At 53.4% G+C, this 27,698-nt stretch overlaps 8 protein-coding genes across 8 annotated transcripts; 5 read left to right on the top strand and 3 right to left on the bottom strand.

The window, feature by feature from the left end:
- Positions 1–152: 152 nt before the first annotated feature.
- On the bottom strand, positions 153–3,054 carry AB675_9747 (DNA replication licensing factor mcm6; the record flags this gene model as incomplete). Its single annotated transcript, XM_018150310.1, has 3 exons — positions 153–278; positions 329–657; positions 711–3,054. 3 exons carry the CDS (start codon positions 3,052–3,054, stop codon positions 153–155), a joined length of 2,799 nt encoding a protein of 932 aa, XP_018002330.1.
- Positions 3,055–5,320: 2,266 nt separating this feature from the next.
- AB675_9746 (uncharacterized protein) lies at positions 5,321–8,311 on the top strand (the record flags this gene model as incomplete). Its single annotated transcript, XM_018150309.1, has 3 exons — positions 5,321–5,502; positions 5,902–6,873; positions 6,928–8,311. 3 exons carry the CDS (start codon positions 5,321–5,323, stop codon positions 8,309–8,311), a joined length of 2,538 nt encoding a protein of 845 aa, XP_018002402.1.
- Positions 8,312–11,672: 3,361 nt separating this feature from the next.
- On the top strand, positions 11,673–14,077 carry AB675_9745 (putative mannosyl-oligosaccharide glucosidase; the record flags this gene model as incomplete). The annotated part of the gene is made up of 2 exons (XM_018150308.1): positions 11,673–11,991; positions 12,018–14,077. 2 exons carry the CDS (start codon positions 11,673–11,675, stop codon positions 14,075–14,077), a joined length of 2,379 nt encoding a protein of 792 aa, XP_018002280.1.
- Positions 14,078–14,116: 39 nt separating this feature from the next.
- AB675_9744 (Pre-mRNA-splicing factor cwc2) lies at positions 14,117–15,381 on the bottom strand (the record flags this gene model as incomplete). The annotated part of the gene is made up of 2 exons (XM_018150307.1): positions 14,117–14,337; positions 14,373–15,381. The coding sequence occupies 2 exons, from the start codon at positions 15,379–15,381 to the stop codon at positions 14,117–14,119; spliced, it is 1,230 nt and encodes a 409-aa protein (XP_018002552.1).
- An 857-nt stretch (positions 15,382–16,238) lies between these two features.
- On the top strand, positions 16,239–19,557 carry AB675_9743 (uncharacterized protein; the record flags this gene model as incomplete). The annotated part of the gene is made up of 4 exons (XM_018150306.1): positions 16,239–16,500; positions 18,118–18,566; positions 18,615–18,749; positions 18,796–19,557. 4 exons carry the CDS (start codon positions 16,239–16,241, stop codon positions 19,555–19,557), a joined length of 1,608 nt encoding a protein of 535 aa, XP_018002174.1.
- Positions 19,558–19,979: 422 nt separating this feature from the next.
- AB675_9742 (uncharacterized protein) lies at positions 19,980–20,579 on the top strand (the record flags this gene model as incomplete). Its single annotated transcript, XM_018150305.1, has 1 exon — positions 19,980–20,579. The coding sequence occupies one exon, from the start codon at positions 19,980–19,982 to the stop codon at positions 20,577–20,579; it is 600 nt and encodes a 199-aa protein (XP_018002445.1).
- A 701-nt stretch (positions 20,580–21,280) lies between these two features.
- On the top strand, positions 21,281–22,357 carry AB675_9741 (uncharacterized protein; the record flags this gene model as incomplete). Its single annotated transcript, XM_018150304.1, has 2 exons — positions 21,281–21,330; positions 21,394–22,357. 2 exons carry the CDS (start codon positions 21,281–21,283, stop codon positions 22,355–22,357), a joined length of 1,014 nt encoding a protein of 337 aa, XP_018002504.1.
- A 462-nt stretch (positions 22,358–22,819) lies between these two features.
- Positions 22,820–27,448, bottom strand: AB675_9740 (Serine/threonine-protein kinase GCN2; the record flags this gene model as incomplete). The annotated part of the gene is made up of 3 exons (XM_018150303.1): positions 22,820–26,379; positions 26,453–27,200; positions 27,251–27,448. 3 exons carry the CDS (start codon positions 27,446–27,448, stop codon positions 22,820–22,822), a joined length of 4,506 nt encoding a protein of 1,501 aa, XP_018002326.1.
- Between the last annotated feature and the right edge of the window lie 250 nt (positions 27,449–27,698).

Below are 27,698 nucleotides of genomic sequence, written 5' to 3'. Positions count from 1 at the left end.
AAGCAGCAGCTCAGACGAAGGTCGCTCGGGAAGCAAGTACAACGCTCATGTTTCTGATACGTGGAAGGCGCCCTCCGCCGCCCAACAGTCTTTCAATGCTAGACATCATTGCCATAATCGTACATTAAAAATATCTCCAGGCATCAAAATCATCACGAGTCTTCGAAGATCCCACAATTAGGATGGAGAACATAAGTGACCTGCGCAGCCTGTGGTTGAGCATCAGCGTCGTCTTCATCCATCAGACCTTCCCCACGGATTGGCATGATTGTGCTATCCTTCGCATTGTCAGTAGGTGGTCGTGCAGCTCTGCAGAACTTGAGCTTACCTTAATCATTCTCTTCGCGACTTTGCCAGCCAGCTTGCTTTCCTCGCCAAGCTGCTCAACGCTATCGATCTCATCCTCGATCTGCTCAGTGTACCAGACAATGAGCTCGTCATGGGGAACGCCTTCGCCTTCGGCCTCCTCGTAGTCGCGTATTCTCGTGGCAAGCATGTGCTGTATCTTTGCGAATTTCTCGAAGGTAACCTTGGTTCGCTGTCGTGTAGGAGCTGGTGTCGTTTCTTGCTGTTGCTGAGCATCTTCCGTGTCAGGCGCATCCTCATCAGCCATGGGCGAGTCAGAGTCTCTGGGCCGGGACGGTGCTCGAGTTGGCTCTTCCTCGTCATCAACATCCACATCTCTCGCTCGACCGTGACGATGGACTGACGCAGCAGATCGAATGCCTCGAGGACAAACGTCTCGGTGACATCGGTGACACAGTTGGCTTTTGCAATGGCTTCGCTGAGACGAATCAAGGACTCAAGTTGGCGGACTGTGATGCGATAGCTGCCCCGACCGATACCACCAGAGTCGTTTGCTCGTAGTTCCTTGTACTTCTGAACAAGGAGCGACTTCGCTCGTTGCGAGAAGGCAGGTTTGAAGGTTCTGGCGAAGCGAATATATCTCTGGAGCTGCTCTGTGCTGAATTCCGGCTGGACAAACTCATCTTTGAGCATATGTAAATTGACGATGTGGTTCGCCAGTCTTCGATCGGTGCTCTCATTACAGTCATCTAGGACCACGAAAAAGAGATCAAAACGTGACATGATCGGAGCTGACATGTTAATGTTGGCTCGTAGCGTCTGTTTCTTGTTGTATCTGCCACCCACTGGGTTTGCAGCGGCAAGGATTGACGTGCGAGCATTAAGGGTGGCGTGGATGCCAGCTTTGGCGATCGAGATGGTCTGTTGCTCCATGGCCTCATGGATCGCAACCTGGTCAGAGATGTCCATCTTGTCGAACTCGTCGATACAGCAAGTACCCGAATCGGACAACATCAATGCTCCGGCCTCGATGGTGAACTCGCCTGTCTCCTCGTCCTTCACGACGGCGGCCGTCAGACCAGCTGCCGAGGAAGCCTTCCCAGAAGTATATACAGCTCTTGGGAGAAACGAGGAGATATACTTCAGAAATTGCGATTTTGAGGTTGACGGATCTCCGACGATGCAGATATTGATGTCGCCACGGAGAGCCATGCCTTCGGGCGTCTGCTTCGAGACACCACCGAGCAGTTGAAGCAGCAGCCCCTTTTTGACAAGCTCGTGACCAAAGACCATGGGCGCGAGAGATCTTACTAGTCGATCATAGATGTGATCACTGTGCACCATTTCTCGGAGGTCTTCGATCTCGGCATATGACAACGTCTCGAGGAACGCTTCTTGTGCATCGTCACCGTCCTTGTACGTTTCCGTGACATCGATCTGGTGAAGAGAGTTGAGAATATTCGCGGATTGACCTGTCAGCTCGCCCATAGGTTGACCAGGTGTTGTGGTGTCAGGGCATGAGAAGCATGCCAGAAATGCCATGCGATATGTCAGATCTCGCACACCCAGCGACTTCAGCCCACTGACTCCGGATCCACCGTCATCGGCACGGAATCCACGGTTGTCCTTCGAAGCTTCTGGGCGGACACCAGGAATACCTAGTTGTGAGACGTCGGGCACAACTATCAAAGTACCTGTGAATATGCATTTCTCGCCGGGTTTCGTGCGTTCGACCTGCTCACCGCGCAGAATCACATCGATTGTCCGTGGCATGCTACCTGTGGGAATCTCTGAGGAGTTCTCCTGGATTCGACATTTCTGCCAATCCACAAAGGTTGAGTTTGCGATGTCCAGACGCCATGCCAGCTTGTTCTGACAGGTCAAGTTGGGACATATATTTGGCTCTGTGTAGCGGAATGTTTGCTCAACATTCGGTACCACGGTGTTGCAGGCTTCGCAGATGAAGGTACCATAAGCGAGCTCAGGTCTGACTTCCGAAGTTCTGGTAACGGTGCCAGATATTGAGACAAGTCTACCTATCTGTTCTGTCCGCAATTGACGCACTCTCGTGACGAGCGGGATGTTGTAGAAAGCCACCGTGAAGAGCTTATCAGTCTGCTGATTGGTATTCTTATCTGCAACAGTACTTGCCTCGCTTGAGACATTGCCGGCCAATGATGTATTGGCTTGAGATGAGCTGCTTCCCATCTGTCGATGGTCCTTAAAGTATGCCGGTTCATACTTGATCAGGAGATTGTGAAGCGCCCTCGTCAAGTATGGCAGAAAGCGGTGGTACGAGGCAGCGATTGCGTTGGAAAGAGCAGCGCCTTCCCTGGACGCCAGAATGTGCTTGTAATCGACATACAGTGTCGAAAGCTGATACTCCCTCAGACCGTGGATCTGCTCGATGTAGTATTTGTCGCTCTTGCGCTCGCTTGACGGGGGCGCTGCGGAGCTGCTGATCTCTTCGACGTGCTCTTCCAAGAACTGCTCAAAGGCTTTCAGGACCGCGTTGCCGGTCTTGTCCTCAACACGCGGCACATTGCGATCGAGTGGATTCTGATTGCGACCACGCGCAGCACCGGTGACTTCGTCATCTGGGAAAATGTCGCCCTCGGAGGGTAGGCCATTACTGACAGAAGGCGGGGGTCGCGGTCGGGACGAAGATGGGGGGTTGTCTGATCGTCGGTATGAAGAAGGAGGTGCCAACGGGTCGGAGTTCAATGCTGATTCTAGTAGCGTCGCCATGTTGCCAGTGAGGTCCTGCAGCGGTGTTGGCAGTGTAATGCGATGAAAAGGAAAATCAAGACACCGGCGCGACACGTCGCGTCTGATCGAAAACGCGTTCCCAAAGAGGTTATATTAGTGGAGTCATGAAATCACGCTCATTGGCTGCGACTCCTATATTCAAACATCAGCACCAGCCACTCTGCTCAGGATTTTCTACACGACGTGTTGCTGGCTGCAAGGCAAGAAGCATCTGCTTGACTGTTTATGACAGAGCCGGTTTCCAACGAAGCTTCTCTGCTTCCCAGCAGCCAAGGCTTGCGTATTGACGAGTATCCTGGCTACGATCGGAAGTCAAGATAACCTGCATCCGTCATCGTCTATCGGCACCACCTCAGGGCTAGCGACCATTTTTCATGTTCCCGTCGCCAATCATTAGGCCTTGGGAGCACGGGGGCGAGCTATATGTTCTGTGGCACGACTCGCATGTGTAACGTGAAGCACCTTCAAGCCGGTCGGCAGGTCGGGCACTCAACTCGGGGGTGAGTTGTGCGGTATGGACGGAACCGAGAATGATCTGACGATCTCTGACTCCAACTGTAATGGGTCCGTGTCCTGCCGAATGAGTACAGCGCCACCAGATCCGAAGTTTGTCGAACGATTGCTACAAGGCGCTTCTTGAATCCAGGTTGCCTCACTTGGCGCGCTCTACTGGGTTAATCCGATATCATCACTCAAACGCTACCTCAGTGAATTGAGAGACACCGTTAGACAGGGAGTGCGAGCGGCCCATACTACCCAGAGACGTCAAAGACGGATGTAAGTCTCCCTTCTCACCGCGAATCGTTGCGCAGGCAATGCCTGGAAGCACCAGTAAGGTCGAATTCTCGCAACACGTACTTTACACTTGTCCATAGGTTTTGCAGAGGGAGCGCCTCATCCGCCTCATCACAGTGTTCACTGAGAGCTCCCACTCCGGAACGCTGGAGGCAGCAGTCGATTTAGCCGGAGAATGTGAGGACTAATTGGCGTGCTGCTGAGCGACCGTCTGCATGAAGGTTCGTGTGTCGATCTGAGCTCGCGTTTGAATGGGGGTGTTTATCTGCGATGACGACCGTGGACACCTTGCATCGGTCATACTCGGGTAAGTGAATCTTGGTAAAGCCTTCTTGACCGGCAGGGCTGACCAAGAGTCATCGAATAGAAGTCGGGCCATCACTAGAATTGCCTCTAATTCATTAGTAGAGTAGGTTGCATTGCTGCTTCAGTAGGACATAAAGCATTGCGAGGTTTTGGGCGTATCATACACATTCATAAGGTAGCAACGCAGGGAGATCGTGCACTGAACAGTTCTCATAGTTGTACTTAAGGGTCCAAACGGACAAGTCGGACAATCCACGACAGTGCAAGCGTTGTACAAGGTGGAACATAGTCGGACTCGCGGGCAGGCGAAGAGTGTTGGGCTATCTTCCAGCCCGCTTGTTCGCCATTCCAGATGCAGAGAACGAAAGGGGATGACACAACGATGTGAAGGTCCCCATTCATAGCAACCATTCATAGCGATACGATAGATCAGAAACTGCAATGGTTTTGGTGGCGCAGATGGCATCACAGCGCTTCAGAGAGACGTGACTCAACTTCAGCTTGCCTCCAGATGAGTGCTTATGGCTCATCATCGAGCCGTGCCCTCTTTCTGAGGCTCAGATCCAAAAGTTGCGAGTGGTAGAGTCTAGCATTACACGGTGTTGAAAGTTCTGGAGTCAAGACTCGACAGTAGTATGTTTGCGGGTTGAGCTGTTGCAAGATCGAGGGAAGAGAGAGCCAGTAGTCAAGGGGAAGAGGAAGAAACAGCCAGATAGCACGCAAGCGATCTTGGGCATTTGTTGAGAGGACCGCGCATATGTGAAGGACCGGAAGGGACCGAAGGTGCGTGATGTTGCCGCTCTCGATCATGACAGCAATCGATTCAGCAAAGAGCAAAGGAGTTGAAGACAACGTGTGTCAGGCACAAGATTTAAACCTTGGAAGCGAACCACTGTGGCACTATGTACGCCCAGCCGGTCTGACGCTTAGGCGCTAATTGACACGCTACACAGGTGCGGACCACTAACGAAAAGGGCGCGGTCAAGTCACGAGCGTGGAGACAACTCTACGAACGCCTGCGAGAACATCCCTGCTTCGACGTGGTTCGCAGTAGATGTTAGGCAGCGAGCACGCAGGGCATGTCCGCAATTGGCTATGATACAATCGGGCCATTGCTGGGCCTTTTGAGTGCACGATGCCCACCATGAGCAATGGTAGTCTGTCGGACTCCAATGCTACTGAGCATTTTCATCGCCGTCAACGAGTTTCCGCTGCTGCGGGGAGCGAGAACAACATCGACAACATCGCAATCGAGAAATTGAATCTTAAAATCGGTCACGGCACAGATAGACCCGCATCTCGCTCCTCGCGGCAATATCAAACCCTGTAAGTTGAGGAGTGAGGCGATGATGGACAGATGTCGAGAACTTCTGCAATAAGTGAAGCCAGCCAAAAGTTCCGGAACGTGAAGTGGAGCGGGGAAGCTGCTGACGAACAAAACTTAGGAACTTTGGGCATATTAACCCAGCACGTGACCTGCATTTTCGTTATGCCAAACAATTTTACGGAAGGAATGTCGAAGACCACCAAGAATGAATTTCCAGGGTCAGTCGATGAGGAACTAAGCCCACGATCAAAGAAATTGGATTTGTTCAATACCAGCGACGCCAGCCGGAACAAACCTCCCCTTCGGTCCGTGGGCCCTACATCTGCAAGGCGGAGAAATAGGTGCGAACCACTGCCCATTGGAACCTAAGGCAACCACGAGTACTGACCAATCACAAGCCATGGGAAAGGGCAACCGGGCTCGAAGGCAAGAGCTTTCAGTGGCAGTCCAGAGACCAGTAGTCCCAAGGTAGGCAGGTTCAACGCGAGGCAGGAGTTTGGGGAGTCGCGACGAAAGCGCTCTCCCGATGCCGTTTCGCAGCCCTCCTCACGTGCTGCCTGTCTAGAACCTTCAGCCTTGCCTGTGGACAGTGAGTCAGATAGGAGATGGGCTCAGTGTGACGATGGCCAGCCTGAGGCTCCTACAGACCCGGAAATCAGCAGCCTCAGAGTCGGCAGCCTGAATTTGAGCGACAAGTTACGGCAGTCTCAACCAAGTTCTACATCACATAAACGGTGTGCCGACGTCCCTCCACAGCATCCAAAACGGTCCCGCCATCAGGAACCTCCACCCCAGCCTGTCAAGAGTGACCTAGGCGCTCGATGGGAGCTTCCAACCGTCGAACGCCGTCGCGTCATGGAGGACCGGGCAATGGCACAGGAGAGCGACGTTCCTGAAGACGATGCCTCGATGGTGCTTGAGCCACAAACGCGACCGATCACTCAAGAGCAGCTGATCAACGAAGTGAAAGGCATATATGCTGGGCTCGTTATGGTTGAGAAGAAATGTGTGGAAATTACACAACAACGAGCCAGGTCCGCCAACAAGCTCTCTGATGACCAGTGGCAGGCCTTGATAGCGCTTCACAGGACGTTACTACACGAACACCATGACTTTTTCCTGGCATCACAGCACCCAACGGCATCACCCGCTTTGAAGCGTCTTGCAAATAAGTACGCGATGCCGGCTCGGATGTGGCGCCACGGGATTCATTCATTCCTGGAACTGCTGCGCCAACAACTTCCGGACTCTTTAGATCACATGCTCACCTTTGTGTACATTGCGTACTCAATGATGGCTTTATTGAAGGAGTCCGTTCCTAGCTTTCTTGAGACCTGGATTGAGTGTCTAGGCGATCTTGCCCGTTATCGGTATGTAATCAACGTGTATCCTTGATGATATCACGCACACTAATTGAGCTTCAGTATGGCGATCGAAGACAGCGATCTTAGGGATCGGGAGATCTGGTCGAATGTCGCTCGGACCTGGTACAATCAAGCCGCGGACAAGAGCCCAAACGTCGGCAGGATCCAACATCATCTGGCAGTCCTGGCAAGGCCGAACATTGTCCAGCAGCTCTTCTTCTACTCGAAGGCTTTGGTGAGCGTTGTACCTTTTGTGAATGCTCGAGATAGTATTATGCTGCTCTTCACGCCATTACTCGAAAGAGAACCATCGGACGACAAGCGATACGAAATCGCTGAGGCCAGTCTCGTCACCGCATTTGGCTACCTGTTTACCCGAGGTTCACTGGACCTTCATCAACAACAGGCACAGATCTTCGTTTCATCCCTTGATGGCCACATACAGAAGGAGAAATCGAAATGGAAAATCCAGGGGCCGGAGGTTGCGGCATCCCTAGCAGCTGGTATCCTCGACTTCGGCAAGGACGATGGTCTTATATGGGCAATGTACCAGGACTATTTGGAGAGGATGAAAGCCCTTCGGACTCTAGCGGATTCCGAGGATAATTCGGCCTTGGACAAGGAATGGATCCAGATTCGCGACACGTTGCGCGGAGAATTCTGGGCTCGTCAGGACCTGGACACGCTTGCCCGTGCACCGCTCGCCATGCCGGAGTCTGATGCCGTTGGTTCGTCAGAGTCAGTCACAGCTATGTCTCTGCTGTTGTTCAATGCCACAGTCCGGATCAACGCGACCAAAATTGGGGACCGCAACGTCGTGCCCTTTATGTGCTTTGTCTTGAGTTTCCTGTTATCATCATCATACGTTGGGCATCCTATAGTTTACATAGAATCTTACGTCCCGTGGGCTAGTATCGTGAGGTTCCTCAACACCTTAGGGCGATCTGGGATCGACGATCATCGGGTCGAGACTGAACAGTTTCCCATGCCAACAAACGGCTCCGGAAGACAGCTACCGGAAGACTTCTATGCTCGAGGTGCGATCTGGGCTCAGCATGTCTTCCCTGGTGACTTCTTCCGGGTTCATTTGACGGACGAAGATGAGCGATGCCTGGAGTCGGCGTCGCATGACACTCCACGAAATGAACGCTGTCTTTATCTGGGTATCAGATTGGCGAGCTTCGCTCGCTACCTTCGCTATGATTCGACAACGAAGTTGTTCTCGGCAACCGCATTGGCAACTGACCTGGAGTCACGGACCGCTCCTCTATTCGACGCGCTTGCACGAGTGCCGCAATATACGTTGGCTACACAGCCGCACCCAGGATCTGGTCCGGCAGGATCAAATGATGGAGCGAATGATACCCAGACCATAGGAGCACAGACAGCGGAAGGCGATCCGGACTACATGCTCGTTGACAACATCACCGGCGGCGATCGATAAGCTTTCTAGCAATCTTCACTGTCCATTATGCAGTCGGTGAGGTACTAGCCATGCAATGGCGCGGGTTGCTCAGAGGGGTAAGGATAAAATCACCACTCGAGTGATGGTACCAATCGAGGTCAGTGCGCAGCTCCATCATTGATCTTCGACGTATCGTGCCGATGTTGACTTGTCAACTGTCACAGTTCGCGCCATAGTGACAGCCAAATATGTGTACACGAGTCCACAGGAGTCCGTCGGGTCCTTGTCATCACGCGGCAACATTTTATCTTCATGGAGACCATCATCATCCTTGGATCTCAGATAGTGCCAAAAGAAAAGTTATGTGCTTGTGCGTTTTCCCTGTCTTCCCTGGATAGCTCTTCGGATCCTGGAATCTCTGAAAGTAGGCATAATGAGTGCTCGACAGTGGGCAACGTTGACAGCGAGAGCGATCACGGTTCAAGCATGACGAAACTGATCATTACAATTGTGGCACTCCGGTTCCCAATGTTGCAGGTCATACGGCACTGGTGGACAGGAAGCTATCCACTGGCCGCACGAGACAGCTTAACGCCAGATCACCCACTTTGGGCATAACCTCTCCTACAAGCCTGATAGAAGATGTGGTTCCAACCACTCGGATGGCGGCACCAATGCGGTGGTGCTTGCCAGTTGCCCCTCGAGCAAAGGCCCGGGCTTTGTACCACGCTGGGTTGCACTCAGCAAGCTGTGGTTTAATTCTACCAAAGTGACTTCCAGTATATCGGACCGTGCGGATTCCCAATTGGAATTGCAAGGGGCAAATTGTAGCAAGTCAGCATGGCAAACCGGATGACTGGAGCTTAACGCAAGCCGGATGGTTAGGTGCATTGTCTTCCGGTCTCTGGCAACAACGGCTGGCCGGCCGCTCCTTTTCCTTGTCAAATGGACTCATTCCGTAGCCACATCTCATGCAGACTATAGGTATCAGGCAGTGTCTTCTGTACGCCTTTCTAACTCATGCCTTGATTGTCAGGCTTTGCAGTCTGACAATTCTGCTTAGCTCGTCGGTCCGGGCAGGTCAGGCTGCGAGCAAATATATTCAGATCGCTTTCTCGTTCCTACCGTTGTCATTTTTCTTTTTGCTCGTGCTGTAAAACACAAGGAACACCTTCGTCGGGACATGTGACCAAGTTGTTGCCACCACGGAAGGTCGCCGCGATTTACGTTCCACGAGGCTTTCAGCATGCCACACTTTCTCAGCTGCCGCCCGTCGGAGTGGCGTACGACGTATTCCATCAATGGCGAAGTTCACTACCTCATCGACTTTTGCCATTGTCCGACTGCCCACGCCACCGTCACGTATCCGAATCAATGACCCTAAGAGCGCCCTCCCTTCATATCGCCACAGTGCTGTCACGCGCATAATTGTGTATGCATGCTGCGCGCTCGTGCTTTTGCGCCAGGCCATTGCCTGTGACTCACCCCTCCTCGAAACCCTGTTCAACCATTACCATGCGTATCAAAGGCCATATACTGGGAGTGTCTCCTGTGATGCGGTCTACGCAGTCCATTGCTATGGTATATGTGGAGCCTCGGTCGCCGAGTCTAGGATGCCGCGTTCGCTTCTGTGGCGGTGTGCGGTCTGGACGGGCGGTCTTGACGTCCCATCTTGCCGTTGACATTGAACGATGCGTGTCAAGTCAGGCAACAAAGATCCGGATGCTTGCTAGTGGAGTGCAGATCAAGTATGCTGCACTCACATAAGGTCCTCAATATCATGCAGATACCCAATCTGAGGCTACAATGTTCACTCCGTACTGTCTCCCTCATGGCAGTAGACAACCATCCTCGACATGCCAAAAGCGGGCCAGGAATCAAGGCAGCAGTCTACGGTGACTTGATCGACCCCAGACTTGGCTGGCGGCCCCAGTCATCGACCAAATGAGCACCAGCCCTCGAATATCCGCAATTTGTGATCTGCTAGGCCAATCCGCGGTTATCAATACACGTGGCTGGCCCACCGATACTGCGATGTGTTGGCTTGTCTCTGATTACCGATGCTCACCGGTTCCTTCTAGGCATTTGGAGTCTTGCGCACCTGATCTTCAGAGGAGGGTCCGCAGCAACCATGTCTGATTATGGACTCCGGTGATAGCAGTAGTGGCTGCCTTGTATTGTGCTAACATCCCACAGGTTGCTCTCCGTCGCCGATTTGCTGGCCATGTCTCGACTCGTCACGAGCAGAAAGCGGTTGAGCGTTTCATTACTGCGAATAACTCTACCCGGCAGCGTGGCAGGGCAGAAGTTAGGCAGACCAGTAAATGCGGCGAATCGGTCTGCTAATGTACCCGTCCTTGGGTCCATCCCGATTGACTACTGGACCACTACCTATGCCTGTCGGTGAGGGCTTGTTCGAGCTCAGCGAGTGCTCTGGCTGCCTCTGGACGACTGGCAGCCAAGTGCCGATACGGTCTCCAGCTCCACATCGTTCATCATGAGCTCCACGCCCACCTGACTCTCATCCTCTGTTGCAAGGTCGTGGCAACATCAGCGGGCGTATGCTTTTACTATCTCACAACAGCACATGGTGCCAAAATGGTTGTGTCAACGCGGTCTGACTCTTCTCGCTACGGTACAGGTTGAGGTGGCTACACCGAGCTAGGCAGATTTCTGGGCGTGAAGACACTGTCTCTAGCTCCATCTTCTTCCTATCAACAGCAACACAACCTGTGTTCGTCCATGGTGAACACGCACTGTCGCACAGACGGTGTCTGGGACGCTGTGACAACGAACTCTGGCGATTGCGCCGCAATTTGTTTTACGACGTGCGATTCAAGGTGTCCTCCTCGGCGGGCGAAAATCAAACTTAACCTGACCACTGTCTGGTCAGGTCTTGCAATCTGGCAACTAGCCATGATGCTCAAGGACATCAATAGCCTTAAAATGTTCCGTACGATATCGGCGACGGTCCTCCAGCTGCTATGACATGCTGCTCGAAGGCCTCCGTAGGGCCCGTCGCCTTGCTCCTGAATCGACTTGTAGATGGACAAAGTGTCGAGTCTGCGCGCCCAGGAGCCGAAATCCTGCTTAGATCAAGCTGTGTCGATGCGGTCAGTAGAAGACGTTGCACCTCTCGAACGAAGCCAGCCGACATCCTCAATTCTGCATGAGTCTCACTTTGCATCGATGTCCTTCCCCTTTAGCATGGGTGTGGGAATTCAAGCTACGTCGATGACTCCGGATGAGTTCTAAGACGCCAAGACAACCACTGCCTGAAGCGGGAACTTTGGAGAAGGAGACAAGGCTGTCCCTTGCAGCTGAAGCGGACAGATGTCGTTGAACAGGACATGTCTCTCGATGCACGGTCGTTGAAGGTCGTCAGTTCAGCATAGACGAGATGGAGGACAGGATACCTTGTCTCCGCCTTGGGAGTCTCTTCGTGTCGTTCTTGTCGCTCCTTTCGCTTGGTGGGACTGTCCTCGGCGACGAGCAAGTCCCACTCACACAGTCCTCCAGCAACGACACGCTGCTATGGGGACCATACCGACCGAACCTCTACTTCGGTGTACGGCCGCGCCTACCGAACAGTATACTTGCCGGACTGGCATGGGCGAATGCAGATACATTCGATGCAGTCTCGTACGGTCTCCGACATACTTGCGAGCAGGGAGAAGACATGCAGGGCTACGGCTGGGACGAATACGACGCTAGAACAGGTGGAGGCAGACGATACATGACAAAGGAAACAAGATTGACCTCACCATCGACTTTGTCAAGGCGCCGGGACCCAGTGGTGGCAGCTGGGCTGCACGAGTGCAGGGCAAGCCGATGAAGGACGCCTCGAAGAACATCGTGACAACACTTTTCTTTCATGTTGGCTTAGAAGGACTCGGAGACCTTGCGGTGGACCCGAAGACGGATCGCAAGGGGACTGTCATCCTCACGGGGCAAGCGGACAAGCTGGGAGACTTTACGATCGAGGTGACTGCAGGCAAGAACAACAAGCTGCCGCATAAGGTTCATCCTTCGTGGGACGAGAAGCCACTGGATCGCACCTTGATCACGAGTTTACAGGTACCGCCAGAGCACCTGTGGGCAGTCAAGAACATCATCATCGCCGACGTCAAGCCGAACATTGACAGGTACGCAAAGGAGTACGGTACAGAGAATATCCCGCCTCCATGGGCTGCCTTTACTATTTCTGATGAACCGAGACCGGGCAACTTTCACATCATACAGAAGGTGCTTGTGGGCGCCTTTGACTTTGATATCTTCTACAACTCCGGAGCTGGACCTCACTTGACCTCTGAAGATCTTGACAAGCACATTGCCGCGAATTCGAAGAGTTTCAAGACGAAATTTGACGCCGTGCTTAAGCCTTCAGCTCCATTCACAAAAGCAGAATACACAGGCTTTTCGCAATCGTTGTTTTCCAATCTCCTCGGTGGAGTTGGGTACTTCTATGGTGACTCCCTGGTGGATCGCTCATACGCTCCAGAGTACGACGAAGACGATGAAGGGTTCTGGGAACAGACTGCAGAAGCACGTGCTCGGGCTCAAGTCCAGCAAGATCCAGCCAGAGAGCTGTTCACTGCTGTGCCGTCGCGACCGTTCTTTCCGCGAGGCTTCTTATGGGACGAGGGGTTTCACCTGGTCCCGATCGTTGAGTGGGATCTTGATCTGACGCTTGACATCCTGTCATCATGGTTCAATCTCATGGACTCCGATGGCTGGATTGCAAGAGAACAGATCCTTGGCGCCGAAGCACGAAGCAAAGTGCCGCAGGAGTTCCAGGTCCAGTACCCTCATTACGCTAATCCGCCCACACTCTTCCTGATCATTGAAACGCTTGTCGCAAAGCTCAAGTCCGGAAAGCTGTCAGCAGCACAAGCTGCTGCGGTTCGTGAACATCTCACCGCCATCTACCCTCTCTTGAAGCGTCAGTACACCTGGTTCCGTCGCACGCAATTCGGCGACGTCAAGTCCTACGACCGCGATGCACCCTCCACAAAAGAAGCCTACCGCTGGCGCGGCCGTAGCGTGCAGCACATTCTCACGTCCGGCCTGGACGATTACCCACGCCCCCAACCACCTCACCCTGGTGAGCTCCACGTCGACCTCTTCTCATGGGTCGGCCTTATGCAGCGCGCTCTTATCTCAACCTCCACGCTCCTCTCCGAGACCGACGACACAGCCACCTTTACATCTCACCACAACGCTCTATTAAAGAACCTTGATGTGCTGCACTGGTCCGACAAGGACGCCGCATATTGTGACGCTAGCATCGACGACTACGACGAGTCATACCACGTATGCCATAAGGGGTACATCTCGCTATTCCCATTCATGACTGGCCTCGTCGGCCCCACGAACCCCAACCTCCCCGCCGTACTAGACCTCATCGCCGATCCCGAACACCTGTGGTCCCCGTACGGCATCCGCTCCCTCTCCAAGCAAGACCCGCATTACGGGACTGAGGAGAATTACTGGCGCAGTCCGATCTGGGTGCCGATGAACTACCTCATCATTAAGCAGCTCCGAGCTGTCGCCGTCAGTGCCGAGGGCTCGAAAGAGGTCAAGGTTAAAGCAGCTAAGATCTACAATGAGTTGAGGGAGAATCTGGTGAAGAATGTATACCAACAGTGGAAGGAGACGGGTTTCGCGTGGGAGCAGTATAATCCGGAGACAGGCAAAGGTCAACGGACGCAGCATTTCACGGGCTGGACAAGTCTGGTCGTGAGTATCATGGCGATGGAGAGGGTTGAGGTCAAGGGTGGGGTGGTGGTGCATGGCGAGCTTTAAGCATAGATTGGGGCAGTAAAAAATCATGCCTGACCGATTTCATTCGTCGTCGCTATCACTACCGTAGCCCACCAGCGGTCCTGGCGCTGCCGCGATTGTGGGTGCTTTGGACGGTGGCGGTGCAGAGGCCTTCAATGTACCGTTTCTTCCACTCAAAGCCGCAAGTGTTGACGCGCCGAAGATGCCGCCTCCAGCATCAGCTTCCGACTGTGCAGCGGCACCATTCGACTCGGGCATGAGCTCGATGTCGACTCTGTCTCCTGAGGCACGTCTTCCAAGAGCTGTTGCTGCTGACCTTCGATCTCCCTTTGTTTCTGCGCATTGTACCATAGCTCATCGGGTGCCTCGTATCCCTCCAGGCCAAATCCGCTCTCGATCCTTCTCTGCTCTTTCTCTTCTCGCGTCTCCCTGCCCTCAATCTGCTTCACGGCCTTCTCGCCCAGAGCTCTCCTCACAGCCTCCGCGGCCTGCTCCTCTATTCTCTGAGCCTCCCGCTTCTGGCTCAGCGGATTCGGGTCCACCGTCGCCCAACGAACATTCAAGATCTCGCTATTGTCCAGCGCCTGATGAGCCATAGCTTCCTTCGCAAACTGCGCATTGCCTTCATTCACATATGTCACGAATGCAACACCTCTGCCCGTCAGGACTCGTATTCGCTCGACCTCACCCCACTCAGCGAAATGCCGCGCAACGATCTCCTCTATGTCGTCCGTCACGTGTATCCGGCCAATATACAGTGTTCGATTCTGCCGTAGAAAACTTCCAACGCCGCCCATATCATCTCGATAATCGCTGTGCTTGTCGCGACCGAAGACGTCGACGTTGGGATTGAAATGGTCGAATATGCCTGGCAGGCGATGCAGGTATTCGCATTCGTGGCCTTTAGGGCAGATGCCTCGGGCGAAGAAGAGGCAGAAATGACTTCCGGTGACTTTGTCTGCGGCAGTCCAGCCTGCGTCTTCTTTGATGTGGCAGCGATTTATAGCGGCGGTCTTGGAGAGCGCGGCGTCTTCACGGTCGCCGCCCGCCCATTTGTTGTACCAGATGTTGAAGACAGTCCCTACCTGTGGCGGCGGGTCGGAGGTGCTCTTCAGGGCTGACGGGTCAATCTGTGGCCGCGCTGGTCGGCGTTTCCGCCTGATGAGCTTGGTCTTTTTCGCTGGGGGCTCGGCGGCTGTGAGGTCTGTGGTTGCGGTCGTGGTGAGGGCGGTGGATGGCTCGTCGGTGACTGGAGGGGAGGCGGAGCGCTTTCGGGAAGGCGATGCGCCGCCGAACGAGGTACGAGCATTGACGACCTCCGCCATGCTGAGTGAAAGACCTTTTGCTTGTGAGACTCGTCACAGATGATCATGTCAACTTGAAAGAAGTGCTGTGACTTTCTTCGCCGGCGACAACTTCCGAAGTTCTACCGTCACGTTCTGGGGCCTAGCACGTGAGTCTTGGCAGACACCAGACTTTCGAATATATAAACCTGCTGCCCTCCTCCCACTTTGTTGATTCCCTCTTCATACTTACCTTGTGAGAGCGACCGCGATCAAGAAGGCGGTTTGCTATTCTGGAGACTCTCCATTGCACATCGGAGTAGTAGACGGGATCCAATATCCTTCGGGGTTTTGGCTTGCGCAATTTTTGTCTCGCTCAAGCACTTTTCATCAATTGTCTTCGCTCTGCGAGACTTTGGGGAAGAGTCGTCCTTTCTTGAGTGCTCAATGTATGAGCCGTGAACCGAGCCAATCTCTACACATGTCAATCTATGTCCTACGCGTTGTGCTATTGACGAGCTGCAATATCGCTGAAGCACTGCGAGCTTGCTGCTTGTCGAGCTCGTGAACGCTTCTGGTTTAGAAAGCGTTATGCAGAGGAGTCATCGCAGTCACGGTCTCAAAGGCTCTTCTCTGGATACGTGCACGCCTAGTGAGGTCCAAAATGAGGGGCGAGATCGCGTGCTGGTACCTGCATGCCCCAAAAGTCCCTGTGACGCAACTCCCGAGCTGCTCACGAAACCTGTTTGCAGTCCTCAGGTACGATGCGACTGGACCAGAGCTGAGTCCTACATAAGACAGTACGTACCCGTCAGACGGCTTCCGCCTAGTCTATCTCAGAAGCATAGCATCAAACTCATTCGCCAACCTCGCCCAGAACCTCATTCCAGTCCCTCAGAATGGCCTCGAAAGAAGTAGCTCAGAAGCAGTCCAGCGGCGTCGGCCAAGCTGCGTCCGACACCGTCAAGACCGTCACGGAGACTGCCTCTAGCGCAGGCGCTTCGCTCGCAGGTGCTTTCTCCGGATCGCTGAGCGCAGGCGGACACTCGTCGAACAAGAAGACAACGACCACAACTTCAAGCGGATCACAAATCAGCAAGAAAGAGGCGGATCAACTCTACGAAGAACGCATCGAGGACGAGTACGCGAAGCGCGAGGGCGGTGCTTGAACTACTCGTTCACGAAAAGTAGAGCATGGTGTTCGATATGGCGCAGAGAATGACATACAGGTAGATGATGATGGTACACGAGAGCTCCTGAATTAACACATCTCCTGTCTCAAGAACCAACAATAGCACTCACGACGTCCACGACGTCCGCTCCATTGCTCGCGTCCTTGACTCCCTTCTGCGACTGCTTGATCTTCGCAATCGCTGTGGTTACGACCATGTCCACGAAGGCTCATCGCCTGGTACTAAGACCTCGATCCTGGATGACTTGGACTTAGTCTTACTCGTCGCTATCAACCGCCCGCTGCTATCGAAGAGCTGCATTTCGGAGCCGCTGAAGCTTTGCTTCCACTGAAGATTGCCATATGGTCCCCAATCGAAATTGTGTGAACTCGATAACGATGAATTCAATCTCATCTTCGTCGCAGCTCCATGCAGGCACACGTCAACTTTCGACGAATATGTGTGCAACTGGATTGCGCCGATGTTGAACGGCTGTCCCCATCCGTGGCTGCCTCCTAACCGAGTGATCTGAACATGTGACCTCGTTCCGCTCCTCTGGACAGTGTATGCTGGGATCGTTTGTCCCTGGGCGCCTTGCACGAAGATAGTGTTGCTTTTCGGCTCATATGAGAATGCGCGAAACGCTAATGATCGAGGGTAGTGGTTGTGCATGGTGGCTGTCTTAGTTCTTCTTTGCTATATATCGGCCTTACCTTTGAGCAGATATGTCTGGCCTTATAATGTTCAACAATCATCGCACCAACCTCGCCCTCATTCAGGTCGATTGTGCCGCCAGTATAACTTGCGTTTTGCGCAGCGATGTCCATCAGGTCTGGGCACTCAGAACTATTCTTGTAACCACCAATTCGTATAGCATCGAGTTGTACAGACGCCGATCACTGTCAAAAGGACTTGACAATCGACGGTACATTTCGTTGTCGCCTTCTAGAAGCACGACACCCCAGCTTCCTCATTGGATCGCACCCACAGCGCCCAAGAACTCTCCGGTGGGACATGTTTATCACCCGAAGAGCGCTTCCTGCCCCACTGGCGTCATTTTATAGCCCGCATGTTGGTTGCCAAGTATAAAAGATTGGCGCCTTTCTTGCCCAAACAGGTGCATTGTGCCGCTACACGAATCAGACGCTTCTCGTCTGTGCGGCCATGCCGTGAAGTAGCCGAAGATCCCCACCATTGAGATTGCTTCGCCGCGCATGGCAGTCGATCAGTACAAGGCTGATGGCTATGGCTGAGCCGCAATGATACACTACCATTTTGAGATTGAAGCACGAACGCTTGAAGGCCCAAATGACCATATTGAGCAAAGGTTGATATATCAAGTGGAACAGAACGTCCGCCGCAAAAAACCAGTTTGGGGAAAACGACCAGAAATTGTGCCTCGATAGTCGATATCTAAGTCTTCAGAAGAGCTATGCCAGGTGTACCCTCCGGAAAGGGATGTGATGCTTGCGTCAAGCAGAAGAAGAAGGTACTACTTCCTCCTCAACCACCCTGCTGCCTTGCAGTGACTAATCAATCCCTCATCAGTGCGACCAGTTGAAACCCGCTTGCTCGAGATGTGCTCGCTTGCAGATCGAGTGTATAGGCTCCGGAAAGCAGAGGTACAAGTTCAAACACGTCAATGCAGGCGGTGGATACTCGCCGCCAAGTGACGACAATGGACGAAGGAGCTCGAAAAGCAGCCAAGCAAGTAGTGTTCGGGTGTTGTCGAGAACCCCGAGCAGTGAAGCTGGACTATTGCTCAGTGAGCTTGTCAACAAGCTAGAGATCAAGGATATACGGTTCGATCTATGTTGGGCATATGGAAGCCTCCTAAAAGAGGTCCCACCACGACTGGGAAGAAATGCAGCCTTGGACGCTGCTGTCATCGCCCTCACCACATCTTGCACAGACCTGGCAGCGAGACGGAAACCACACAACGCTTTGATCAAGTACGGAAGTGCTCTGAATGCTCTACGTGGTGTTCTCAACGATCCCGCACTTGCCACGGCGCCAGAGACGCTTTGTGCAATCTATGTTATCTGGATATGTCAGGTAAGCATGCCTCAATATACCGCTGGTCATCTTTCTTACACCAAACAGAGCTGGCTTGGCGAAGAAAGTCCTGCAAATGTTGGGCACGGTTCAGGCATCGTACAAATACTCGCGACCGCGCCATTCCGAAACTCGAAAGACCCATTTGAGAGAATGCTTCTCGCGACTATAGCAGCGCCTGTGGTACGTACCAACAACATCTGCAGTAAGAAAATACTAATTGTTGCAGATCTTCGAGGGCATGTTCAACCCAGAAGTCCAGCTGAACCCGTGGGTCATACAATACGTCCTGGACATCGAGTCACCGATACTCAGTGAAGACGACATAAAACGAGCGAAGCCAACGGCACCAGGTATGCCAAAGGTCGGTTGCATAATGAGCTGCATAGTTCGGCTCCCCGACTTCTTGCGCTATAATCCGGAATTGCTTTACGAAATCAGACAGAACTATCTGGCGGTCCAGGAAACGTCCAAGATACTACGCGACAAGTTCACCGCCGCGGCTGCGGCCATGATGGATCCCAACCCAGAGATCAACTACCAAGACCCAAGGATACCAAAAAGCTTGAGAAGTCTGGTGCCGATGCGAATGCACGCCTTCTACCAGCGATCGTATGCTCTTTATCTAGCTCTGGAAATCATGCTCAACGGTGTTCTGCGAGCTTATGAGCCCGAAAACATCGTGCTTGCAAGCGAGGCAGACCAGATGTGTGGAGAGATCATCTCGCTATGCCATCAAGCTGCGATGTGGAAGCCTATGGGCGCTGGTTGGATTCCACTGTGTCTTGTGGCCGCTTGGTCTGCATCGATGGATGCGATGAGGAAGACAGAGCTCTCTCGAACTTGGAATGACCTATGGCACGAGTACATGCCTCTCAGCATCGGCACGGCTTCTTACAACAGCTACAACAGTTTTGACGCGCTGAGGACGCTAGCTCTGCGAGACAAGTCTCTGTCTCCATACGACGCCCCATCATTTGCCTACGTGTAACCTCCGCTACACGATTATGGCACAGCGAAATGACCAGTTCGATGTCACTCTGCCCAGCAACGACACAGCAAGTCCAGCATGCCCAAACGACTGACGGAGTTGATGAATTCATCCTCTTCAGGGCAGGCAGGTGGTCGAGCCAAAAGAGCCTTTGAGGCCTTTCTCCGATTCTCCGTACTGTACCTAGATATGATCACAGAATAGATACCCAGCTTTCATCTTCGATTCGAACCATGACTACTAGGTGTATACCACACTGCAAGAACGCGTGAGATTCTGTCATTGAAGTTGAACTGCTCAATGCATGAGTCGGGGGTCTAGTCCACCAAACCACTCTACTGAACGGTTCGCGTACTCAATCCCAAAGTTCCAGGAATTCATGATCCGTCATCCTTCTGATCCACCCACGTCCGGCTTCACAGATGGCGCCAGACATCGCCGCAACACTCGCTGCTATCGATGCAGCCCACGCTCTTGACCCCAATAAGATAGAGCGGGACGGCCAAAGCATTCCCTATGAGCTACATTATGCCGAAAAATGCACACAATACCTCGAGAAGCACACCTCCTCCGCCTCCCCACTGCTCCAAGTCGCCGTTCGCGCACAGCACTTCCGACGCTGGGAAGTGCCTCGCGACAGCTACCCGCGTACAAAGGTAGGCTATTTTGCGTGGCGGACAGGTTTGAAGAAGCGGCAGGGAGAGCAGGTCAAAGAGATATGTCTACAGCATGGTTTTACTGAGGAACAGGCGGACAAGGTAGGGAAGCTCATCTCGAAAGAAGAGCTGAAGAAAGGCGAGGGAAAGGGGGATGAAGAGGCACAAGTTCTGGAGGATGTCGCATGCCTGGTGTTCCTGGACGACCAATTCGACACGTTCGAGCGGGAGCATGATGAGGAGAAGATCGTGGACATACTCAAGAAGACGTGGGTCAAGATGGGCAAGAGGGGGCAGGATCTCGCGCTGCAGATGGACTTGAGCGAGCGGGCGAAGGAGCTTGTTGGGAAGGCGCTGGCTGAGTGAATGTGGTGCATGATCGTTGTCGCCTACTCTGTGGCAGCCGCGTGAGGCTCCGTGTCGGGACATGCGTTTCATCACCTCTGTGATAAGGAGGGTTGAGGCCGTAGCTCGGGTCACGGATCCAATGAACCTCGTCTATTTGCGTCGGGCCTCAAGCATTTCGAACCGATGCACTACCTCCAGCCGAGACTCGCTTAGCAAGGAAACAACACGACGGAGTACGACAAGTCTGTGCAGAGAAATGTGTTGAGTGCCGAGGCGTGCCTGATCCTTACTTGGTCATACACCAGTATCTGTTCCTCGACCTGGGCCTATCCTTCAGAACCTTGGGACCGGACACGAAATGCTCCCGGCACGTCAACGCCAAGAAATGGCATGCTTCCTGGAGCTCTGATCGTCTCGCGGTAACACTGTGTCTCGCTCATGTTGACGAGGGAGTTGTGTCTGCAGCTGCAAGAGCGAACAGCAGTATGGAACTTTGACCATGGACGAGTCGCTCTTGCCACGCCCAGTCACGTTCACAACCCCTTGTCCTGCAGGGACGTCTACCCCGCATTTGGCATGTCCTGCAAGCGCGACTATCTCATGTTCACCGTTCAGCTTGGCCGTACAATGAACTCATCTCGAGCTCTTGCCGGCTTTGGCTTTTCATTGTACGACGGTTCTTCAGTTCCTAGGTATCCAGGTACCGGCCTGATTCCATCATGCCCTCGCCATACGAGAAGATAGACTGCCACTCACACTATCTGCCAGCGTGAGTGACATTGCCTTCGCAACGATACACAAATGAACCGTTATACTGATGCATCCAAATCAGCGGATACGGCGAAGCCTTGGCCAATAATGGCCACAAATACCCAGATGGCATGCCAGGAATTCCCACCTGGTCCGAGGAGGCACACCTCGACATGATGTCCACATGCAACATAACCAAATGCATTCTCTCCATTACCTCACCCGGTGTCCACCTCGTGGCGAACGACGATGAGCTAGCAGGCAAAGTCGCCCGTCTCTGCAACGACGCCGGCGCCGAGCTCAAACGACGACGACCCGACCAATTCGGGTTCTTCGCTTCACTCCCCGTTCCCAACATCGAGGAAGCCATCGTCGAGCTCAACCGAGCCTACGACGAGCTCGATTGTGATGGGATCACTCTCGAGACCAATAAGCATGGCGTCTACCTGGGTGACAGCCGTCTTGATCCTCTCATGGCCGAGCTCAACAACCGCCACGGTACCCTGTTCATCCATCCTACCACGCCATGTATGCCCGACGGCCAGACCGCCGCTGTCCCTCTCACTCTCTTCCCCAGATCCACCTACGAGTTCTTCTTCGATACCTGTCGCACCGTCATCAACCTGTTCGCCACCGGTACTGTTCGCTGCAACCCCAACATAACCTTCATCATTCCACACATGGGCGGTGCGTTCCCGCCGTTGATCCAGCGCTTCTCTCGCGTTGCGCCCATCCTTGGTCTGCCTGGCATCGATCCGGAGCTCTCCCCCGACTTCGTCCTCGATCGACTGAACAACCAGTTCTACTTCGACACAGCGGGCTGGCCGTTCGGAGGGCAAGCACAGGGGCTGTTGCAGTACGTGAGTCCAAAGAGGATTCTGTTCGGCACGGATTTTCCATTCACTCCGTTGCCTGCGGTGATCAGTGCTGTAGCGGGCCATGATCAGCACATGGTGACAACCTTTGGTTCTGATGAAGCAGTGGAGAGAGTATGCCGTGGGAATGCGAGGCGATTGCTGCAGGAGAAGGCACGTACAGGTAGATAGGCGTCAGTGGGTGGGTGTAAAGCAGCGTAGTAGATCAATACATGGTGCTGGTATATGCGACATATGTATGGTCAGGGAGTGCCTCCGTGCACTCATAAATGCAAAGATCTAAAGACTGCGTCAAAGGCATGGGACTTCAATTGAGCTCGTACCGAAGCCACTGAGAGGCTGAAGCAAGCTGCCAGCGAGAAGGACTCTGCTCATCTGGTCCTTGGAGAAGCCTCCTTCCAGCCTGGCAAAAGTCTACGATGGGCCTGGCTAAAGTCGCGCAAAAGGCCAGAGATATTGACCATAGAGGCCGCCCGAGTGCTACATGTCCATCAAAATGACACGAGTGGGATCAGATGGTACAGCATAATGGGGTATCATTGTGGTGCTCACAAAAAACGAAAACGAAAAACGCGCAAAACCACTACTTCTCCCCATCCACCTCCACCCCCTCTCCCACTCCTCCTCCCACCCCTACCTCCCCTTCTTCTCCCTCGCCAGCTCCACCTCCAGGAACTCCCCCACCCGCTCCACCGCCACCCCTCCCGCTCCCCACCACCCGGCGACCGAACCTTGAGCAGAGGGACGCTCAGCGCCCATGCGAACAATGACGAGCCAGTACGGCCCATCATGCTCGTGCATGGCCGTGAGAGCGTCCATGCTCTCCACCTCCTCTGTGAGCTCGGCGCCCACACCCACCGCCCAGATCTTCTGCACCACGTCGATGCAGGTGCTAGCCAGCAGCTTCGCGTCGAAGCTGGTGACCAGCACGCTGCAGCGGCTGGCGCGGCCGGAATCGTTGCTGTTGCTGCTGGTGCTGCTGTTCTTGCCTCCAGCAGCAGCAAAACTCTGCAGGATTGCGGCAAATCCCTCCAGACCGACGCGAAGGCCGACAGCACGCGTGGTAGGGTCTCCAGCAGCGTTTGCACGCGCGTGGTGCTCGATGAGGCCATCGTAGCGCCCTCCGTGGGCCAGCAGCACGCCGTCCTTCTTCTCCACGCACTGGAAGCAGATCGAGCCGTTGTACAGGCGAGGTGCGACGTTGAAGGTCGGCACGATCTGCACCTTGATGCCGAAATTGAAGCGACGCAGGTGGTCGATGATGTCGTCCAGGCGGCGGAGAAGACGGAGAGCCTTGGAGTAGGAACTAGAACCCTTCTTGCCGAACAGCTTTTGCAGTTCCGCACGTACTGAATTAGAGTCACCAGCCACGAACACGAACGTGCGCAGAATCGCAACAGAAGTCGCATCAATATTGAGTCTGTTCTGCAGGAATCTGTCTGCTGTGCTCAGTAAGTTGCGCTTCTGCTTCTGGGGCATGGTAAATCGAGGAATGTTTGCCAACGCGTCTTTCACTTTGGGTCGGTCGACGGCTCGAATGTGGCTCTCTTCGAGAATGAGATCCAGGAGGTCCATATGATTCAGCAACAGAACCCATTCTCCGCTAGCAAGCACTGGGAACTCGACGATAATCTCTTTGATGAGGTAGATCGTGGAGGCCTCTTTGAGTGCGAGATCTGTGTCCTTGTATGAGACGAGGTCAAAGTTTGCCTCTAGGGTCTGTTTGGGTTCGGAGTTGATTGACTGGATCTGCTCAGCGTCTGCTGTCTTTGGTGCGTTGCGGAGATGGAACGATGAGTCGAAGCTATAGAACTTGCGGAAACGCGGCTTTGACTTCGCAATCGAGCGAGCGAATGGTGTAGTTGGGTCCTGAATCAACTGGAAACGCATGATGGACGAGTTGAAGACCAGCACCGCGTCTGCGGCAGTGTTCGGAGCCTTGGGTACAAGTGGTTGTCGGGTGGATCCCACAGCACCATGCTTCCGGAAGATCCCACGGAGGCGAGATCGTATATCATCGAGCACAATTGGCAACGAAGAGTCGCTTCCGGTTTCAGTGGAGTCCCATGCAAGATCACGCACGTCCGAATTGTCCACAACTTTGAGCATTGCACCGACTTTGTCTGGTTCGTTGTTGGCCAAATATTCGAGTCGCCGATCGAGCTTTTCCTGCTCCAGAGGTTCCGGAATGTCGCCGCTCTCGAGTAGCTCTGCAGCCGTGGGTCGCTTTGTTTGATCGCCATTGAGAAGGGAGAGTACGACTGCCTTTTGTTTCTCACGCCCAATTTCTGTCCATTTGCTAAGCACAGCGCTCGGATTGTCCCGAAGGGCCACGAGCTCCGCCAGGCGTTGACTCTCGGTCGCAAAGTCTGAGTTCATTTCGAAGAAAATGAGGCCCATACTATACATGTCAGTCTTCTGCAGCTCTTTGATCGGTGCGTTGAGCAGCGACTCAGGCGCCATGTACAGTTCAGTTCCTGCCTGGAATCCATGAGCTTCGCTTGACATGGCAGTAGTAGCAAGGCCGAAATCTCCTATCTTGGGATTTCCATTCATGTCGATAAAGATGTTGGAAGGCTTGAGATCGCGGTGAGTGATGCCACTCTGATGAATGTATTTGAGTGCCTCGAGCATGTTTCTCATCAGCCGCCAGGATTTGTCAGGATCTTCGTACAGTTTCTTAGCTGTGATCACATTCTTCAGGGTTTCATTGTCGCAAAGCTCCATCTGAATGAAGAAGTTTCCCTTGGTGATCCTACTTGGGCGGCGGCGAGGGATTTTGTTGTGATCAGACGATGGCGGCGGACTCTGCTGGTTATCGACCTTGCTCACATTATTTGTGCTGTTTCCAAATTCGACCTCTCCACCAACGAGCTGATTCTTGTCGGAGAACTCAACCCCTAGGAGATCTTGGGGATCGATTTCCCCGTTGGCATTGTTGTATGCATTATCATAGTCGTCGTCGTTGTCGAAGTGTGGTGGGCTTGACTCGTCGTCGTCGCTACTATCTGACGACTCTTGGTCTAGATCTTGTTGGACAGGCCGTGATTGGCTAAGTTCCTCGTCAGCAATCTGTTCTGACAGCTCTTGTTCCGGATCGCGTTCGAAGGGCTCAAAGCCGTTGCGTCCAAACCCCGGTGGATCATATACTGACATTGACATTAGTCTCCTCGGCGCTGGCTGCACGATCGATACGTCCTGGTTCGCCATCATCGACTCGTATAGCAGTTGATCTACGGCCTCGTGGTTTCTGCCCGTCAACGAAGGCGGTACTCTATAGTTGTCGTCATTGCCATCGTCAGACGTGACATCTTCGTCTGTATCCTCGACCTCTTCGGTCCAAGCGTCATAGTATCGGCAAACCCCAGGGTGCTGGAGGAGAGCTAGCTTCATGACCTCAAGGTTGAAATCTGTACGATCGAGCGGCGCTTTTTCGCTCACCATGAGAAGCTTCACTGCGTAATTGGTCTGGTCGGCAACCTTGCGTGCTTTGTACACCTTACCGAATGAGCCCGAGCCGAGCACACCAAGCGGTTCCCACTCTTCGGCCCAGCGACTGTACTGTCTGCGCTCTGACTTTCGAACGGCAGGTCTGAAGGCGGTAGATATTGCAGAGGAAGCCATCAGTGGGCCTTTATTGAAGAGGAATGCATGTGCCGTCAGCTGCTCCGGCGTCGTGCGATGTCGGGGGTTTTCCTGAAAGAGTACGGCGAGGAAATCGCTGAAATCGCGACTGAAATTTATTTTTCGCAGACAATCTCCTGGCGAGGTGTATTTCTGTACCACGGAGGTGCCCTGATGCATTTGCAGCACGATAATGCCGAGGTTCCATAGCGCTGTTTCTTGTACCTGCTGTCCAGTCTTCTTGCGTAGCTCGGGCGCTATCCAGAGAGGCGGCAGATCTGGCTTGACTGATTCGGCGCGCGCATCGTCAACAAGTTTTCGCAAAGCTGTTCCATAACCATCTGAAAGCTTGATAGTTGGGTCGGACTCGTCTTGTAGTCTGAACAAGAGGACGTTGCCGATGTGCAGAGCAGGGTGGATGTGACCTTGGTTTTGGTAGAATCCAAGCGCACTCAAGATCTGTCGCGTAAATTCGCGAACTCTCTCTTCCTGCAGACTCTGTGTCAGGTACAGTAGACTCTCTAGAGACCCTTGGGTAGCATATTCGGTGAGTATCCAGAGTTTGTAGACTTTCCCGTCGGTGTGATGAGTAGAGCACTCTGTAAGCGATAATATCGGCAACATGTGCGTGGTGGTTTTCACAGGACTTGACTAGCATTTGCTCGATGTCGTGCATGGCTGTTGTCATTTCCGAGCTCGGGAGTAACTCCTTCTGAATGATGATCTCTTTGAGTTGGAAGGGAGGCAGGTCCATCTCCTTGTCTGATTCATCTTCGAAGCTGGGGCTGACAAGTCTAATGATCTTGTCTATTCGACGCGTCATGACAGTCTGTCCCTCGACGTTTGTGATGACGATAATCTGCGACGAATGGGGAATCTTGTAGATTGCCCCGCGGGGGAAGGGGAATGATGGAACAGGCATTTCGGTACGGGTTCTGGTAGCACCAGGTTTGACGTTGGCTTCTTGCTGTTTCCGCTCGGAATCGACCTTCGAGAGCAGTTGCTGGCGCGCGGCCTCTTGTTGCTGAAGCTTTTGAGCCTCTTGCTGCTCAACACTGAGTTTAGCCGCGGCCTCTCGTTCTGCACGCTCTTCCTCAAGGCTGAATGGATTGACCTTTTGCGCTTTTGAAAGGGCAGCGCGACTTAGGAGTTCTTCTACGGCAGCGGTGATATCGTACACGCACTCAGACCCAAGGTGAGACTTTGTAACGTCCTTGATTAAAGCTTCGAGTTGCGTGCGCGAATTGTCTAGGTCGGTCTGCTGAGCAATGATCTTCGCCTTCAGAGCGACCTTGGGGTAATCTTTCGGAAACTCGATCTCGAGCTTCACAAAATATTCTGGATTATCAGAAGCTTGAAGCCGGACCTGGAAAGCAAGATTCTCATAGTTCTGTACTTTGTCAGTCTACGCATGGACACGCAAAAGCTCGCAGCAAGTACCTTCCATGCCTCCGTCCGACCATGAACGCGAACGAAGTCGTCAGGATAGATTGCTTGCGTGGCAAGAAACTCGTCTTGCTGAACCTCCGGGTATCGAGAGATGTCTTCGTCTGCAGGTTTGTCGTCGACAACGGGATCAGGCGGTGCACGCGTAGTCGCTGCTGCAGCAGCTTTCGCTGCCTTCTTCCGGGGAGCCATCTTGGCGGACCTGACCACCGTAGCGCCGTTGCAGCACTATTCCGCGCTAGTCACGACAGTGACTGTGCTCCTATGACTCTTCGAGGGCGTATTCGGTGCCCATAGCAACCTGCAAGGCTGCAGCCGAAAAGGGTGACTCGAACGTCGCTAGCGCCAAGGCTGATGTTCGCCAAGACCGAAGATGGAGAAACTTTGGTGGAAAAAGGCAACCTCGACTTGTAATGCACTTGCCAATCTCGAGTATCCTCTG

The sequence above is a fragment of the Cyphellophora attinorum genome (genome assembly GCF_001299255.1).
Source record: "Cyphellophora attinorum strain CBS 131958 chromosome Unknown Contig7, whole genome shotgun sequence".
Lineage (NCBI taxonomy): Eukaryota > Fungi > Ascomycota > Eurotiomycetes > Chaetothyriales > Cyphellophoraceae > Cyphellophora > Cyphellophora attinorum.
The sequence above is the reverse complement of the archived record's forward strand: the minus strand, read 5'-3'. Positions and strand labels throughout refer to the sequence as shown.